This window comes from Eurosta solidaginis, chromosome 2 (assembly GCF_040869045.1).
Source record: "Eurosta solidaginis isolate ZX-2024a chromosome 2, ASM4086904v1, whole genome shotgun sequence".
Classification (NCBI taxonomy): Eukaryota; Metazoa; Arthropoda; class Insecta; order Diptera; family Tephritidae; genus Eurosta; species Eurosta solidaginis.
In genome coordinates this window covers 242291073-242310936 of record NC_090320.1, presented here as the reverse complement: position 1 = coordinate 242310936, position 19864 = coordinate 242291073, and the positions used below count along the sequence as shown (strand labels likewise).

The window sequence follows — 19864 nt, the reverse complement described above, 5'->3', positions numbered from 1 at the left end:
CAACTACAATTCAAAATAAATACTTCTAAAGAAAAAAAAAAAAATAAATAAATGTAAGGCGCGATAACCTCCGAAGAGATGTTATGCCGAGCTTCTCTTCCAATTTGCGTCGTGCTCTTTTTAATTTATCCTACAAATTGGCGGGACGGGTCCTATTTGTTTTATTCCGACTCTGAACGGCATCTGCACGGCAGATGTGTTTTCACTTAGAGCTTTTCATGGTAGAAATACACTCGGAGTGCTTGCCAAACACTGCCGAGTGGCGACCCAGCTTAGAAAAATGTTCTTCTAATTTAAAAATCTTGTTTCAAAAATTTTTGGTGTTGTTTTGCCGGGGCGTATCCTCGGTGTGGATGGCGGAGCACGCTAACGTCACACCACGGGGGCCGCCTCATCTTTAAAGTGGTTCATATACATAAGTAGGTATATATGTAACTATGTATGTATGTTTAAATACTAGGTTTCGTGAATGGAACATTTTTTACATAACTATAAAAGAATACAATTAAACAGTCATATATTTTTAGCTAATTAGGAAGAATATCGATAATCGATATACATATGTGTACTGTGCAATGTGCAACTATCTAGCGATGCTAGAATTTTTAAAGTCGGTCGTTGGTTCAGACTAGCTGGAGCACACATTATAAGCAAACCAAATAGTTGGTAGGGGTCATGGCTTTTTAAAAACCTGGATATTTTAGGGTTGGAACGGGACACCGGGACAAATCGCCTAAAACCGGGACGTCTGGCAACCCTACACAGGGATCATAATAAAGGTTTCTCTATGGAAAGTCAGAAAATGAAATTTGTTGGCAATACTATAAAGAGCGCTTCAATGAGCCATTCAGCGCTGTATTACGATCAGATCTTACTGGAACGATTCGGATCAGTTCTATAAGAGTTGGCAGCACTCAACCTATGTGTACACATGAAAGAGTGCTTGTTATTCACAAACGTTTCCTAATTAGGGGGACTCATTTAACCTTATAAATTAGCTATAAATTGTGTAAACGTATAAATTTATCTAGTGTGTAAATGAACTGTCAAATTTTGTATGACAAATAATTTAGACAATTTGTATAACTTATGCCGGGTTTCACAGCGCGAGTTTAAACTCCAGTTAAAGTTGACTAGAGTTTAACCCTAACACTTCGGTGGCTTAAGCTGAGATGAGCAGCAAAATTGTATGTTATCGAACAAAGTGGCAAGGTTAAACTCTAGTCAACTTTAACTAGAGTTTAAACTTGCACTGAAAAACCAGGCATTATACGCACATTTCATCGTGCAATAGCTCCGTCACATAAGCAATTTTTCATATAGATGAGTTTAACACAAGCTTATGCATCATGAGTAGATTGCACGTATTTTTATGGAGAACGGTAGATTGGGCGACAGTGGCGCCATCTGATATGGAAAAGTAGCCAACTCCCAAATTTTGTTGCAAGCAAATCATAAGAAGAAGAATTTGACATTTGCTTTGGCTAAGGGTGTTGGCACACTTTGCAAGTGCAATTATTTTATCCACTGGTTGGTAACTTTTCTAACATTTTTCGCAATTAAAAATTGCAATATAACAAATTAATACGACACAAAATATCTTAGCAAGTATTATTGTTGTATAGAGATAATGTTTATAACAGTGCTTCGCGAAATTTTGTACGTGAATGGGCCTTGCCGAAATAAACTTCAATTGCCAAGTCTGAGTTCCTTCATATTTACAAACGCAACATCTTGGTTGATTGTGGCGATGTTATTGGAATTCATAAGCTTGTGTTAAACGCACCTATATGAACAAAGTCATTGTGCCGCGGCCTTAAACACGGTAAACTCAAATGCTGGCTGGCAACAGTACATAAAATTATGCTGGTAACCATAGCAATGGGTGGTTGTGTGCGTATCGGGTGATTGTCGCTTGCCCCGCCACCACACAAGCAGAAAGCATCAAGCGCCAGTTGTATTGAAAATTCGTAGCGTGTGGACGTAAACATGTCATTGGATGACGATTTTTTATTGCTTGTAACTGCATTTGTTTTGGTGGAAAAAAAGAAAGAAAATAAAAAAAAAAAAACGGTTGGAATATGTTTCACACTTTACATTCCACAATGCTGGTAAGCATCCGTAGGTTTCAATAAACCGCAACGTAAAATCTTTTTCTTCCGCGAACTTGCTCATTTCTCATTCTCACAAAACTAACACACTAGTGCTTGTCAATCACGTTGGCCACGATCAAATAGACCGGCTATCAAGCGAAAAAGCATGACTACCGCCGCTCGCGCCGATTGCTATGGTATCCACCCGTTGCTTTGGATACCAGCAACCATTGTGAATGATAACTAAGTGTGATATCTTATCTGTCAACTGCCTGACAGGATGTTCAATATGGCTACTTTTTAGCGTTTTGACACGGTGTTCAATATGGTGGCGCATATCTTCAGCGGGTGATAGAAAGAGATGCAGAATGAGATAGCGATAGTCAATTACAAATCAGGTGATCCAATCATTTTGGAATTTTGACGCCTATTATTTTTCAGACTTAAAGTAAAAATTTATGTGGTGTGGTAAATAGTTGGCAAATATCGAACAACCAAGTGTAAAAGGGTTAGCTGTCAAAAATCTATGTAACCAACAGAGCCTTTCTGTGGATCCGAAATTAAAAATAAATAAATGTAAGGCGCGATAACCTCCGAAGAAATCTAAGGCCGATCTTCTCTTCCAATTTGCGTCGTTCTCCTATTGATTTTCCCTACAAATTGACCGGACGGGACCTACATGTTTTATGCCGACTACGAACGGCATCTGCAAGGCAGATGAGTTTTCACTGAGAGCTTTTCATCGCAGAAATACACCCGGAGCGCTTGCCAAACACTGCCGAGGGGCGACCCCGCTTAGAAAAATTTTCTTCTAATTGAAAAACCTTATTTCTAAAATTTTCATGTTGCTTTGCCCGGGGTGTGAACCTAGGGCATACGTTGTGGTAGGTAGGCACGCTACCATCACACTATGGTGGCCGCCGAAATTGATGCAGATAAATATCAGGATCAGAAATTTTTTCTTGAATTTACGTGCTAAATTTGTATCGGGATCTTGATGACACAGTTTGATGATACACTTTTGTTCTTCGTAGGGCAATTCGAACTTTGATCCCAGTACAACACGTCTTAACCGTTTCCAATCGTGACCAAAATATATATGTGAAAATGTTGGAAAGAGACTGGACCTTTGTTTTCAAATTTATAACGACCACCCTAATGTATATGTATACATTTATGGACAATACTTTTGCCGCCCACTGTATATCTGTGTTGACGTGCTAAGAAAACAAAGAATAGTAAATAATCGCTATTTGCATTACTTTTTTGTGCTTTAAATTTTTTTTTAAATATTGTAGGTGCAAACACACGTGCGTACAATGCTCACCTTCGCGTACGAGAGCTGTTTGGCATGTTTGATTATACGAGTAACCCATATTTAGTATTATTTCTAACCATACCGTAATACAAACGCTTTAATTTGCGTAAAATTTCGAGTTTGAATTGTTTTTTTCATCTAATTACTAGTTTATTTTCTATGTTGTTGTTGTTGTTGTAGCGATAGGCCTTGGGGAGTGTTATCGAGTTGATGGTCCTTTGCCGGATGCAGATCCGGTACGTTCAGGTACCAAGCCCGACCATCTCTGGAACGAATTGTTATGACCACATGCCTTCTAGGTCATTCCGCCCTCCCACCTCTAGATCCATGACAAGTTCGGGGTCGCCAGAGCCCTGGCATTTAATGAAACAGGATCCACCTTGGGTTTGGAGACGATATGTATATCGCTGGCAACCCGAAAGGGCTGCGCTACACAAACCCCCTGACTCCGGTAGTTTAGTCGCCTCTTATGACAGGCATACCTACCGCAGGTATATTCTAACCCCCTAACCCGCTGGGGGGTTTATTTTCTATTAAATAGCTAGACTAGAGTTTAACTTACTAATTATTTTGTTTGCCTCCCACAGACATACTTTCTACTTGAACTTACCTTCTCAAGCGCACTCTGTGGATAGAAATGACAAGCACGTAAGAATATCACCAAAAACTCATCATCGTCCTTGTAATTAATATCTGTGGCGGCATGTAAAAGTTCACGTAGCTCCTTAATGGCGGCTTCCTTCACCTCGGGCGTTTCACGCAGCTCATTTTTGGCAATTTCCTCAGTTTCGGGTTTCAAGTAACCGATACGTATATTGAAGGCTTCTTCACTGTTGGCATTCGACATTATTGTACTTAATATGTGCATGTATGTGTGAACTGCGAAGAATTAAAAAATTTAGAAAGTACTATAGGATTAGAGCTGGTTTTCTGATATGTGGCTAACGTTGACGCCACTTAATTTGATCACTCAATTAAGCAGCGGTAATGTTATTGAAGATTCATCTGCCTCGGAGTTGGCATAAAACATGTAGGCCCCGTCACACCAATTTGAAAGGAAAATTAAAAGAAGCACAACTCAAATTGGAATAGAAGCTCGGCATAAATCTGCTCGAAGGTAAATCGCAACATTTCATTGCGATACCGACTAGTCTAACTAAAATTATATGTATATTTTATACAAAGTTCTTTCTACGGGTTCGGGGTTAGAATATGACCGCGGTAGGTTATACTGGTTGTAAGAGGCGGTGTATCACTTGCGCGACTCTATCATGGTAGCTTTTAAAAACTTTTCTCGCAAGGAGCAGGAAAAGCAGTTGTGATTGTTTACAGGCCTCATATCCTGTCCTTGCGTTGGCCCCCTAGTGGGCTAATCGGGGGGGGGGGTATGTGGTTTCGCCACTGAGGGTTCACTTTTGGGGAAGTTGCCAATAAAGCATTCTCACTGGAGGTATTCTCCGCTGAAATTGACAATAAATTATTCTCTTCGAATTCAAGCGGTCTCTTCGTTAAGAAAGTGGGTAATAAAGCTCGTTCTTGGAGGCTCTGTTGACTTCTTTACTTATTCTAAGCTTTGCATACATTGTTCAAATATTTCTTCTGCTTAAATTCAAAGAAAATATTTATCTTAATTGTGCGGAGATATCTGGTGGGTAAATGAAGACCAAGCAGATGTCATCGCTTGTTGATAACAATTTATAATAGCAAGAGTGGAGTATGTGGTCACTGTTTATTTTGAAATATTTGAAACTGCGTCAGGATGTGCTGAACGGTAGCATCGGATTTTGTGAAAATGTGATTAGTAGCTGAGACATTATGTCGTATACTCGAATGGCCATTTTTATTCCGCTGATTAGATCCGTGTGTATTCGACACTGTGAGGTTGGACGACATAAAGGTCTGTAGTTTAATGCAGCTGCAGCAGGTTGGGTTTCCAGTACACTCAGAGGTATAGCATCTACTCTCATTGGGCAGTGGCACATCAGATCCCCAACCGCCAAATACGAATGAGCCTTGAATAACACAACAAGTTTTGCAGACCGTATTTCATACACTTTTAACGAGAAGGATCGCAAGTTGCAAGCGGAACTGCAAGAGATCAGCCTAACATTTTCCAGGGATATCACCATGCCCCTAATCCCAACAATTCTAGTCTTAAAATAAAACAAAAATGTAAGGTGGGATAGCCTCCGAAGAGATTTTAGGTCGAGTTTTTAAATTGCTTCTACAAATTGGCAGGACGGGATGTACATGTTTTATGTCGACTCCGAACGGCATCTACAAGGCAAATGAGTTTCCACTGATAAGCTTTAAATGGCAAAAATATACTTGGTGCGCTTGCCAAATCACTGCCGATGTTGATTTGCCCGGAGCGTGAACCCAGGACCTTCGGTGTGGTGGGCGGAGCACGCTACCACCACACCACGGTGGCCACCGTGGAAATAGCAAGCGAGGTCAGACACTCTCTTACCGGTTCGCCCACACAACAGTAGCCTCAACTACCACTTGTCGTTGGATAGCATCTCATCCACATTATTTCTTATCGCTGCGACTTTCGCTTGGAAGTCACTACAGAGATTTTACTGTCTGAGCTTGCGGCTTACAATGAGCTCCTGACAGAAAACCTCTCCACCAGCCTTTTCTTCCAACTTTGAATCATCCCATTGTTATGTATGAAACGAAGTGGTAACGCCACACACTGAATTAATTTACTATCATTTTGGCACCTCTGTTTTTGCTTATTCTTTTTTGTTCTTTAGTATTAACTTAACACATTTTATATTGAAATGTTCATATTCGCTCATATTAAATAAACTGAGTAAATATACATATACAAAAGTGGTGTCAAAAGTGGGATTAAAAAGATGAGCCTCACACCGGAAGATTTGAAGAGGGTGATGGATGCATTGGCAGGGTCAATTCGCGAGGCTGTAGAGGGGGCGTCCCACAGTGCTGCGGCAAATGCAAATCAGCGGGCAGCAACCAAACCGCCACCGTTTAGTATTGCAGAATAAAAGTCAGAAGACAAATCCTCAGTGCAGGATTTTTTCACACGCGTAGATTGGGCCTTACAGCTGAGCCAAGTTCCAGAAGAGGAACAACACAAATTCGTACTCGTGCATATGGGGCAGAGCGGAACGCCGCACTAAAAATACTTGTTAGCCCAAAGACGTCTGACTCGCTGAAATACAATGAAATAAAAACCGTGTTAATTCGCCATTTTGAGGGCTCACGGAACAAGTATGCTGAAAGTATCAAATTTAGACAAAGTAAGCAAGAAAAAGGCGAATCGATTGCCGAGTACGCACTTCGTTTAAAAAAGGGCGCTGCATATTGTGAATATGGCGACTTTTTGGATAGGATGTTAACAGAGCAGTTACTGTATGGCGTGGAGTCACGCTATATTTGCAATGAGGTTATAAGTAAAAAACCAAACAATTTTACTGAGGCATACGAAATTGCGCACACAATCGAACTAACACAAAGTGCAACAACAGATCTGAAGTGTACAGAGTGGTAACAGCCAAGTGAACCAACGTTTAAACTGGGATACGAACCAGTCAAAACAAAAAGAAATGCAAATGCTGAAAAGTTGACCAAGAAGCCAACAGAAAAATCCGCAAATTGTTACGGATGTGGGGGCCAACACAGCAGAAAAGACTGCAAATTCAGTAGCTCCAAATGTTTTTCATGTGGAAAATTGGGCCACATTGCAAAAGTGTGCAAGGCAAAACTAGACCAGATTTCAGAGGATGAGCTCGAACCAGTTCAGCAGCTGAACAGCATTAATGTATGTAAAGCAGTAGACAGAAAAATGCTTCACGTAAATATCGATGGAAAGCAAATACAGATGGAGCTTGATACGGGTGCCCCATGCGCCATTATTAATTATAAAACTCTTCGCACTATAAAACCGAATTTTAGATTATTAAAAACAGATAGACGATTTACAAGCTACACGGGGCATAGAGTGAACTGCATGGGTAGGGTTGTAGTAACCGCATCAATGGGGAGGACTAAGCGGCGCCTGAATCTGTATGTTGTTCAAGAAGATTTCGATACACTTTGCGGCAGAGAATGGATCTCACAATTCTCACGTGAAATTAACTTTTCGGAGCTATTTTCGTCAGCCAGGCAAATTAACTCTATAAGTTCAACCGCGCCAAAACTTTCAGAAAATCAACGAGAACGGCTGCAACATCTCCTTGCAAGTTACGAAGAAGTCTTTGACACGACAGCGGGTAAGTTGAGAGGGCCGCCTGCAAAAGTGAAGCTGAAGGCGGGAGCCACACCAGTGTTCGCACGAGCACGCGAAATACCAATGGCATTGAGAGAGGCGTATGCCAAGGAAATAGATCGCAAAATCCAGTCTGGCTTTTACGTGAGAGTAGAGCATTCGGAATGGGCTTCAGCAACACATGTAGTCGCGAAAAAAAATGGAGATATTCGCATCACTGGCAATTACAAGCCAAAGGTTAATCCAAGAATGATTATTGACGAACATCCGATTCCTAAAGCGGAAGACTTGTTCAATAAAATGAAAAAAGTGGCGATATTTTGTCACTTGGATATAACCGACGCATATACACACCTTACGATCGACGATGATTTCGCACATGTTTTGACATTAAACACAGCTACACACGGACTAGTACGACCGACTCGTGCGGTATATGGGGCAGCAAATATTCCAGCTATTTGGCAAAGAAAAATGAAGACGCTCCTGCAAGGAGTGCCAAACGTTTTAAATTTCTTTGATGACATCTTGGTGTTCGCGGAAAATTTTGAAGAGCTGCTGAGGGTTTTGGCGACAACGCTAAATCGCATCAAATGCAATGGTCTACGCTTAAATAAGTCAAAGTGTGTTTTTGCTACTCCATCGGTGGAGTTTTTAGGCCATCGCATCGACACACAGGGGGTGCATAAATCTGACAAACACATTGAAGCTGTACTGATTAGCCCCAAACCAACGAATGTGGAGGAGCTACAGCTGTTTTTAGGAAAAGCTACTTACTATAGTGCATTTATCCCAGACCTGGCGACGAGAGCGCAACCATTGCGCGATATGCTGAAAAGCGAAAAATTTCACTGGTCCAAAGAGGCAAATTCAGCCTTTGAGTATCTAAAACATGCGCTGGTTTCTCCACAAGTCCTGATACCCTACAACCCGGCACTACCGGTTCTACTAGCGACGGACGCGAGTCAAACAGGGTTGGGAGCGGTACTATCACATCGCTTAGAGAACGGAACTGAACGACCCATTGCATACGCAAGTCGAACACTAAATACTGCAGAACAGCGATACCCACAGATGGACAAAGAGGCACTGGCAATAGTATGGGCAGTTCAGAAATTTTTCAAATATTTGTACGCGCGTCATTTCACGCTAATCACAGATCATAAACCGTTGTCACAAATTTTACAACCAGACAAGTCTCTACCAGTACTTTGCATTAGCAGAATGGCTAATTACGCAGACTTTCTAGTAGATTCGATTTCGAAGTGGTGTATAAAAATTCAAAGGCAAACGCTGACTATCTTTCACGGGCCCACCCTCTACGACAGCAAGCATTACAGGTGGGACATGTGCGGCAGGCATATACGGATAATCCAGACGAATACGACGAGTTCGACAACTTTGTGATTCGCCAAATCAACCAATTACCATTAAGATCCGACAAAATTGCAAACGAATCCAGAAAAGACGAGCGACTGGGTAAAATAATGAAACTGCTGGAAACAGGTCAATGCTTGAAGAGAACAGGATACAAGTCCCCAGAAGTGAGTTACAAGCTATCGTCAGGATGTTTGATGTTCGAGCATCGCGTCGTCATTCCACCAAAGTACAGAGCCAAACTGCTTGACAATTTACACACATCACACCTAGGGATTGTCAAGATGAAAGGAATCGCCCGCTCATTCATATACCCGAGAAAAGTGGCGATCATCATTGGGAGTATCCCAAGGGACCGTGGGAACGCATTCATATTGACTATGCGGGGCCGTTCGAAGGAGCAATGCTACTGATAATCTCGGATGCGTATAGCAAGTGGTTAGAGGTGAAAATCACAAAATCAATTACGGCGGCCGCGACAATTACTTTGCTGGACGACGTATTTGTGGCTTATGGCGTTCCTCAAACGGTTGTATCTGATAATGGAACAAATTTCACGTCCGCGGAATTTAACAACTTCTTGACTACCGTCGGTGTTAAATATCACAAATACTCAGCACCGTATCACCCGGCAACTAATGGACAAGCAGAGCGAAGCGTACAGACGGTCAAGAACGCATTGAAAGCAATGGGTACCACGAATAGTTCCTAAGAACACGATTGGACTTGATTCGACCAGAGGAAATCTCGAGGAAATTAGAGGAAAAACAATACATGCATCTCAAGAAAAAGGGAAAAGAGAGAACAGGATACAAGTCCCCAGAAGTGAGTTACAAGCTATCGTCAGGATGTTTGATGTTCGAGCATCGCGTCGTCATTCCACCAAAGTACAGAGCCAAACTGCTTGACAATTTACACACATCACACCTAGGGATTGTCAAGATGAAAGGAATCGCCCGCTCATTCATATACTGGCCGGGCATTGACAATGATATCGAGAACATGGCGAACAAATGCGAATCATGTGCAAAACCGGCAAACAAACCCGAGAAAAGTGGCGATCATCATTGGGAGTATCCCAAGGGACCGTGGGAACGCATTCATATTGACTATGCGGGGCCGTTCGAAGGAGCAATGCTACTGATAATCTCGGATGCGTACAGCAAGTGGTTAGAGGTGAAAATCACAAAATCAATTACGGCGGCCGCGACAATTACTTTGCTGGACGACGTATTTGCGGCTTATGGCGTTCCTCAAACGGTTGTATCTGATAATGGAACAAATTTCACGTCCGCGGAATTTAACAACTTCTTGACTACCGTCGGTGTTAAATATCACAAATACTCAGCACCGTATCACCCGGCAACTAATGGACAAGCAGAGCGAAGCGTACAGACGGTCAAGAACGCATTGAAAGCAATGGGTACCACGAATAGTTCCTAAGAACACGATTGGACTTGATTCGACCAGAGGAAATCTCGAGGAAAGTAGAGGAAAAACAATACATGCATCTCAAGAAAAAGGGAAAAGAGTTCAAGGTAAATCAAAACGTATACTTCCTGTCGGGTAACCCGCGAATTGCTAAGTGGCTCAAAGGAACAATACACGCCCGTCTAGGGGATCTTCACTATCAAATACAATTCAATGGGAAAATGATAAAAAGACATGTAGACCAAATACGGTAGTCACACGCGGGGCCCGATAAAGCAACACCGGAAGTGAATCATCATGAAACGAGGGTTGCAGCTAAAGAGAACGGCACAGCTGCATCGGGTATAGTAGAAAACCACGAAGAAGTCGAAGCACCCATAGAATCACCACAAAATATATCATTGGGATCAGAAGAAGATTTGGAAGGGTTATCTACTCCCAACACTACAATAATACAGGACGATACACCGCCATCGCATTCAACACTAGCACGGCAGGCGACACCGGAAAGAGAGCCGGAACTAAGCGAGACGCCGGCAGCCCCTCGGTGGTCGACCAGACAAAGGAACCCGAGAGTTCCATTCTCACCTTAACTCCTGCAGAGGAAGGAAAATGTTATGTATGAAACGAAGTGGTAACGCCACAAACTGAATTAATTTACTATCATTTTGGCAACTCTGTTTTTGCTTATTCTTTTTTGTTCTTTTTTATTCTTTAGTATTAACTCAACACATTTTATATTGAAATGTTCATATTCGCTCATATTAAATAAACTGAGTAAATATACATATACAAAACCCATGAATCAATTAGCTGGTCCACTGACGCACTAGTGTTTCTGATAGTTGGCTAATTTGACAAGTCACGAATATTGACTGAATCATGAATATTTCAAAGTGAGTCCTGCCCTATCAGGCCCATCTCTTTAAGTTAAAATAAGTATATATTTAAGAATTTACCACGAATAATTTTCTGCTATAGAAGCAACAAGTGGAGAGGGTCCTTCAGCTTTAAATAGAAATAAAGGGAATGGCGCTGATTTAGATATAATCGAGACATAACTTTATGTGGTAATTTTTGGTTGAAAGAAGTGCGGCACTTTTAGAGTAACGAAGTAGCAAGGGTCTTTACCCTCCCAAGTGACCTCCCTTAGAAAAATGAAGGCTACTCAATTGCACCGCCGCACTTGCTATGGACCGACCGATTACATTGCCAGGTTTTAAGGCACACATGGTCGCCTTGGTGTGGAGATGATGTGCTGAACTATCTGAATGTTACTGACTCAAATGGCGCTATAACTAACCCACATTAGACAAATTTTGTAAAAGGTGGACGCCCCTCGCTACTTATTTTTTCTACTCGATAGTTTTGCAAGGAGATTTGGAGCGATCAAGTATCCGAGTCTGAAGCTATCATCCGGTGGCAAAATCCTGAGCCAGATAAATAATTTTGCATGTAAATGCAACAACAACGATTTGAGCCAGATAAATCCAGATATAAGTCTGGTTCAATTTGTGAGCCAGATAATTTGTTAATTACTTCTTTTTAGGTTGGCAACGCGGCCTTTAATATACCTACTTTTTCGAAAATAGATGTCACTGCTTAGCCTTTCACCGTATGAGTTAAATGAAAAACAGCGGCGAAATCTGCCTATCACATTTCACGTGTGCGAAAATTTCACGACATCTGCTTCTCAAGTCTCTCAATGATCCAGAGCATTCCCGTGAGAATTGAGCGTGAGCCGGAGCTGTAAAACTCACTGAAAGATGGGGTGAGTAACCTACCGACGTGGAGGAGAAAAATCGGTTGTCGAGTGATTGAAGAAAAGTGTCATCACAACAAATATCGCTGAAAAACTCAAAATATTCATCGTTTCTTAAGCGACGATAGCTGTTTATAAATAAACGACTATCGTTTAAACTTGGTTACTGAATAGCAACATCTTTAAAAATATCGTTTAAATAAAATGCCGTTAAAAACTTAAGCGAACTCTACTACTTTTAACGTTGACATTTGTTGTGTTTGAATTTTCGCTTATGACAACGATTGTGCGAATAATGGAATCTCTAATGACGTCGTTAATCGTAAAACAATATTCTATAGCTAAGCGACAATAGTTGAACAAAGTTTAACAAATATAAAGTGGTAACTGATTATCATAACCGTTAGAGGTAACGCTTCGCCAAGATATCGATCCCGAAAATCGTCAAAAAAGTTAGTGAATTCCACGACAGTATTGTAATTCTGTAAACTTTCTAGCGATGTTCACCATCGCTATATAACGAATCGATAAATGTAGCGATTTTAGATTTCAACAACAACTTTTTATCGATATTCGTTAATATACAATCAGCTATTGTCGTTAAATAATAGATGAATTTATGTTTGCTTAACGGCATTAGCTCGAAAGCCATTTTACTTAAATGTTTACTCAATAAATGTATTGTATTGTATTGTATTTTATTAAACATTTTCCAGATGCATACTTATTAACCTAAGATTACAATATTACATTAAATAATTTCAAATTACTATGCAGCATAGGAAAAGTATATGGCATTTTTTATATTAAAGTTTAACATAGTTCTAAATGCCAGTCCTAGCTTTGGTATATTGTTTTGTGTGGGGTGTACAAAAATAAAAATTTCATAAAGAATTTAAGTTATACAATTAAATCATCAAAGATATGAAAGAGAATCAATACTAAATATTTGCAGCTTCCTAAGGTATGTACGGTTTATAGGGTCATCCTCAGCATCGTTTCTAATTTAAAGTGATTATAACCAAAAAGATACAGCTTAACTTCTTTTTTAAATAAGTTGACATTTCTTATTACCTGTACAGTGGCAGGAAGGGAGTTGAAAAATTTGCACGACGTGTATGTGTAAAAACTTCTAAAGTGCGACGTCCTAGTATGCGGAATTTGTACCATCGGAAGTAGATTTCATCGTAAGTTGTAGACTTCCGAAGGAAAGCTTTCCAGGTAGCCACACCGTATAAAGAATGTTTTTAAAACTTTGTAAAGATAGAGATGTCGACACGGAAATATATCTAGTTTCCTAAAATATAGCATAGAATGGTACCTATAGTTTGCACTACAGATTCGCCTTATAATACCCTTTTGAATTGTTACCACTGCTGACAGCTTATTAGCCGAGGCGCCGCCCCAGCATGTGATACCATATTGCAGTTTAGATTGAAATATTCCGTAGTAAACTGTTTTTAGAGTGGATATTGAACATACCTTTTTCAGACGATAAAAGTGACGAGTGGTATATAGAAAGTATTTTTTTAGAGCATTAATGTGCTCAGACCAACTCAAGCGGTTGTCTATTATAATTCCTAGGTACTTGAAATTCTCAACAACTTCAACCCTGAAGCATCTCTCACTACAGTTTCTATTACAATCAAAAGATCTCATCGCGTCACTTTGAGTGCACGCTATATGGTGCATGTTAAAGCGAGAGCACACTGCGGAGTGAAATATGACATCATAACTTGGTTGTTCTTTGAGAACATGACTGAAATACATAAGTCTAGTTTTACTACTTACAATCAGTTTGTGTGAAGCGAACCAGGTTCGTAACAAATGTATATCATGGTTAATGTCACATATTAATTCAAAGTAATTCGGTGTACTGTACGCAATTGCAAGATCGTCTGCAGTGGCCTTGCCTCTTAATGGAAGCTTAAATATTGAATTAATATAGACCAAGGACAATATTGGACCAAGAACTGAGCCCTGGGGAACGCCCAGATTAACAAGCTGTAAGCTACTGTAGCTACATTCTACTTTAACTTTTTGTGTTCTGCCCGATATATACGATTTAAGCCACTTATGCATAACACCGCGGAATCCTGCACTATATAGTTTATCCAATAGTATACCCCTATCGACCATATCAAAAGCTTTTGTTATGTCCACACAGAGACCAGCACAACTTCTTTTTTCATCCAGAGCTTTGTAGACGTTGGTGCAAAAATCTAGCAAAGCGTCTTCTGTTGAAAGGTCAGAACGAAAGCCAAACTGCATGGAGCTAAAAAAGCTCGCTTTATTTAGAAAATTAGCAATTCTGGTTTTAACAGCCTTTTCAAAAACTTTAGATATGGCCGAGAGTAGTGAAATAGGTCTGTAATTATTAACATCTTGTTTATCCCCTTTTTTCAAGATCGGAATTACAATCGCACATTTCAAACTATCGGGAAAAATACCCTGAGTAATGCTGGTGTTGAATAAGTATATCAGTATATCAACCACATTAAAATATATCTTTTTTAAAATTAAATTGGAAATACCATCCTCACCGCATGAACTAGAGTTTTTTAAGGTTTTTATAATGCTTATAATTTCGAAACCTGTGATAGGGTCAAAAAAGAAGCTATTTCGAGCATCTTGGCCCGATGGTAAATGGATCGCAAACCGACAATTGCACTTAGTTAATACTGTGTTCCCAACCGTTGTAAAGTGCGTGTTAAGTTTATTAGCTACTTCCACAGCATCCGTAATCGACTGACCTCCAGCTTGTAATGCTATTCGCTCATTATATTTTTCACCGTTTCGATTAAGAAGATTATTGACAACTTCCCATTCTTTCCTAATATTACCAAGTGCTGAATTAAACTTGTTTCGAAAGAAGTTTTCCCGCGTCCGTCGTATGGCCTTATTGGTGCTATTACTTATTTTGTTGTATCTAGTGCGGAGCCTTCTATTACTAGGATACTTAGCACACTTTTTTCTTAGTTGGTTTTTGAGCTTTATTTTCTGTAGGAGATCCCGAGTAATCCAAGGCTTAAGTCTCACATTTTTTTTACGATTATTTACAGTATACGAAGAGTTGAGAATGTGCGCGTTTAAGTTATCTAAAAATATGTAAAAAGCTACTGATATGTCATTTTCAGCGAGGACATTCGACCAACTTTCGAAACATAGCTTATGGTTCAGCATAGGGAAATTAACTTTGGTATATGATTTCTGAACGCGATTTGCTTTTGGTTTGTCGAAAACAATTCCAAATATTTTCAAACCCGTCATCGTGTGATCAGTTACTTGCAAGTCAATGTTAAAACTATTACAATATCTATATGGTCACCATGTGAGTGATGTTGAATTTGAGTTAGTCGAAAGCACAATCGTTATCGTAAGCGAAAAATCGTTAGTTAAAATCTCGATAAATCGTATCGTTAAAAGTAAATGACTTCGCCGACTGATCAGCTGTTGTCGGTAAATAATAGAAGAAAATTTGAATTTTTTTACCGGAATTAGCTCTGGGGCTAAAAATAAGTGAGGTGAAAAGCATTTTCGTTATTACAAGTTCTTAAGGCCCAATCGTTTTGAAAGAACGCAGTTTGGAAGGTTTCCTGCCACATCTAACGAAAAAAGAAAAACTCAAATTTCGATTTTTTGTCACCAAGAAAAGTAATTTTTTTTTTTCGAAAAAGAAGACATTATACTAGGTTCAAACACACACCAAATTAGCAATTTATACTATTTGGGCAATTTATTACGCAATTTATCATATAATAAATTGTAATAACAAATTGCCAATTTAAAAAGAATTGCGTAATAAATTGTTTCAAACTGCAAATGCAACCTTGTATAGTGTGTTTATTGAGTAGATTTAAACGTCAGTTGCGCATGGCTGAACTATATGGTTGGCTCATCTCATCAGCTGATTTTATGTCTTTCATTTCACTGGAGTAGGGATTGTCAAAAGAAGATGGCAAACTCAAAATGAAACCAAAACATTGAACACATTTTCTTATAACACACAAAAATTTCAAAGTTTTATGTTTTCATTCCATTTCATTCGCCTAATACCAACACGCACATTTTGACAGTCTGAACAAAGGTATGTTCTTGCTGTAGAGATGAGCCAACCAGCTATCAAATTACTATTGTGTAAGCTAAATCGAGTTGTATGAACAGCACTCAATTCAAATCGAAATTTCCTCAATTTATTTTTCTGTTTGAACATAGTATTATTGAAAATTTTATAAAATCAATTTAAAATTCAAGCAAAATTCAAAAGCTAAAAAGAAATGCAGTGACGACGCCAGCAAAATGTAAGTTTTTGAATTCCTTTTACGTTACTTTAGCGTTCTCGTTGCGTTGCCGGAGGATTGAGAACATACCCATCAAGATGTGCGTGTTCAAAATCAGCTGCTGACGCAGCGTAAAAGCCCTATTACATAAGCCGTTTTTCATATAGATGCGTTTAACACAATCTTATGCATCATGATGCACGTATTTTTATGCAGAACGGCATATCGAGCGACACCAGCGCCATCTGACATGAAAAAGTACACATCCTCCAACTTTTGTTGCAAGCGAAGCATAAGAAGAAGACTTTGACATTTTCTTTGGCTAAGGGTGCTTTCACACTTTGCAAGTGTAATTATTTTTCTCTTTCGTTGGTACTTTTAAAACATTTTTCACATTTAAAAATTGCGATTTAACAAATGAATAGAATACATAATATGGTGGCAAGTATTTTTCTTGCATAGTTAAAATGTTTATAACAATGCTTCGCTAAGTTTTGTATATGAATGGGCAATGCGAAATAAACTTCTTTTGCCAAGTCTGAAGTTCCTTCATATATACAAAAGCTACATCTTGGTTGATTGTGGCGATGTTACTGGAATGCATAAGATTGCGTTGAACGCATATAAATGAAAAACTTTATTGTGTCTCGGCCATAAGCGTTGAAACGACGCAAAATTCGAATGTATTTGGACCTTTATGAGCACTTGTGAAGGAAACTGATAACTTTTTTACACCCTATTAATAACTGGCGGCCACCGTGGTGTGATGGGTAGCGTGCTCCGCCTATCACATCGTATGCCCTGGGTTCAACTCCCGGGCAAAGCAACATCAAAATTTTAGAAATAAGATTTTTCAATTAGAAGAAAATTTTTCTAAGCGGGGTCGCCCCTCGGCAGTGTTTGGCAAGCACTCCGGGTGTATTTCTGCCATGAAAAGCTCTCAGTGAAAACTCATCTGCTTTGCAGATGCCGTTCGGAGTCGGCATAAAACATGTAGGTCCCGTCCGGCCAATTTGTAGGGAAAATCAAGAGGAGCACGACGCAAATTGGAAGAGAAGCTCGGCCTTAGATCTCTTCGGAGGTTATCGCACCTTACATTTATTTTATTTTAATAACTTATCTAATTAGGGAACCAACAACAGAACGAATAATGGGAAACTGTAAACCATCAAATCGCGGGTAGGTAATTCACCATTGGGGAAATGTGGCATGAATTTCGTCAATTCCGAAGCTAGAAAACCTTCATTTTGATGTAATAATCACAATTTAACTATTTCTTTTAACGTTTGCAATAACTTTTATGTGAACTTTTAACGAAAACACCGCATTTTTTGTTAATCTTTTGCCCGGTTTTTCAGTGCGAGTTCAAACTACAATTAAAGTTGACTAGGGTTTAACCCTGCCACTTCGGTCGCTTAAGCTGAGATGAGCAGCAAAATTTTATGTTATCGATCAAAGTGGCAAGGTTAAACTCCAGTCAAATTTAACTGTAGTTTAAACTGAAAAGCCGGGCATTAAAGTAGATAATGTGGTGAATTACCTATCGCCAGTTTGACAATTTCTATTGCTCTTTACGTCTCTGTAGCTAATCGACAATTTAAACGACTTTGATTTAATGAAGATTGTCTGAATTTTGATTTCACCCTGCATTCATTGAGAGCATTTACTATGGTTTAAGGGCCAATTAAACTTCCTTAACCCTAACGCCGTAGTCGTAACCATACCCATATCCATAACCATCTCCAATGTGATCGATTAATGGTGCCTTAACCTAAAAATCGTGAAATTTCATAAAAATGAAGAAAACTAAAAAAAAAAAATACAAACATATACCACAAAAAATTAGGACATATCTAAGTTAAAATGTATACAAAACAATAAATAAAGTCAACAAAAAGTTAATAAATTCTCCAACTCAAATATGTTTAGGTGTTGGATATGGCGAAAAACTAAAAACCAATTGGTTGGCTATGGAATGGTTATGGCGTTAGCGTTATGGTATGGCACCATTAATCGATTACATTCATTTCCATAAGGTAGGTTCGATCAGCTGTTTTATCTGGTTATGGATAAGTCACTATTAATTGGCCTTTAAAGACCGACGGATGGCTGCACATCGTTGAAACGATTTGTTTTTTCTGATAGTCACGATATATAGCAATCTACATCTATCTCTATTTCCTTACACTACTTTTTCCCCAGTTCTATAATATCCTGCATTCTAGCACCATGGATTAAAAAAATTCAAAAGTTTTTTTTTTTTTTTAATAATATGATTACGTTTGATTGCACACGGAATTCTATATGGAGGGAAAAAAAATTTTTCAAGAAATGCAAATAATCAAATTACTACACAAAATCACAAAACGCATAAAACGCACGCGTACATTAAAAAGTAAAAAAGCCTTAAGTAATTTGATTATAATGTTCACTTGAAGATCAATTTTCTAGTAAGCATTGCGTGCTGTTAAGAATTTCAAACATTTGCAAAATAATCACCTGCAATTTGTTTCAATTCTTCTTTTTTAAATGTATATGAAATTTTTCCTTATGAGCTATATTATAAACCACTTCAAATGACTGTTATTTTGTTTTAAATTTTAACGGCAAGATTTAAGTTATTTTTTTTCTCAATTGTCTTGGAAGTATCAGCGCATGCACTTCCACATCCGACACGACGTTTGACTAAACTAAAATTTACTTTACTGTTTTTCAGCAAAGCACGTTCGACTCACAATTATAAATATTAAGTGACTACCAGCAATCAGCCAGCAATCGACAGCTAAGCGTCACAGTAAACAGAGAATCAGCGGCTGCCCACGTTATCAAATGTTAAGCGTGCTGAGCGCGCAGAGTGTTCTATGCGATCGTTGTTGCTGTGGTCGTTGATCGCTGCTGATCGCCGGTCTGCTTAAGTAGTATGCCTACAATGTCGCTGATAGCTGGGGTTATAATGTGAAGGTACATTGTAAGTATTAACCTGGGTCGATTTGTATGGACGAAAGTTAACCGATATCGCGCGATCGATTTTTCTATAGGATTTGGGCTCAGGAAAAAAAGTTCCACTACGCATATCCAAAAAAATAATTTTCGAGCATGCGAAAAAAAAAATGGCGAAAGGGTAAATTTTTCGACCAAAACACTCCCCAAACCCAAAAAATATTTTTTTTCAAAAACTTTGGCGATAACAGGCTCGAAAATTATTTTTTTGGGCATGCGTAGTGGAACTGTTTTTTCCTGAGCCCAAATCCAATCGAAAAATCGATGGCGCGATATCGGTTAATAAATCGACCCAGTCTAGTAAGTATGTATGCATTTTAAGGGTGATATATTTGGTATAAAGACTATGAAGTAATTATCTAAAAA

At 39.1% G+C, this 19864-nt stretch overlaps 1 protein-coding gene across 1 annotated transcript in view; it reads right to left on the bottom strand.

Annotated features, from left to right (window-relative positions):
• Nucleotides 1-19223, bottom strand: part of LOC137240749 (clavesin-1) — a 49355-nt gene extending 30132 nt beyond the window's left edge. Inside the window, exons 1-2 of the mRNA XM_067767427.1 lie at nt 18998-19223; nt 4022-4290 (exon numbers count right to left, since the gene is read on the bottom strand). Coding sequence (XP_067623528.1) covers nt 4022-4279 — 258 coding nt within the window. The 5' untranslated portion in view covers nt 4280-4290; nt 18998-19223. The remainder of the gene's footprint in view (nt 1-4021; nt 4291-18997) is intronic.
• Between the last annotated feature and the right edge of the window lie 641 nt (nt 19224-19864).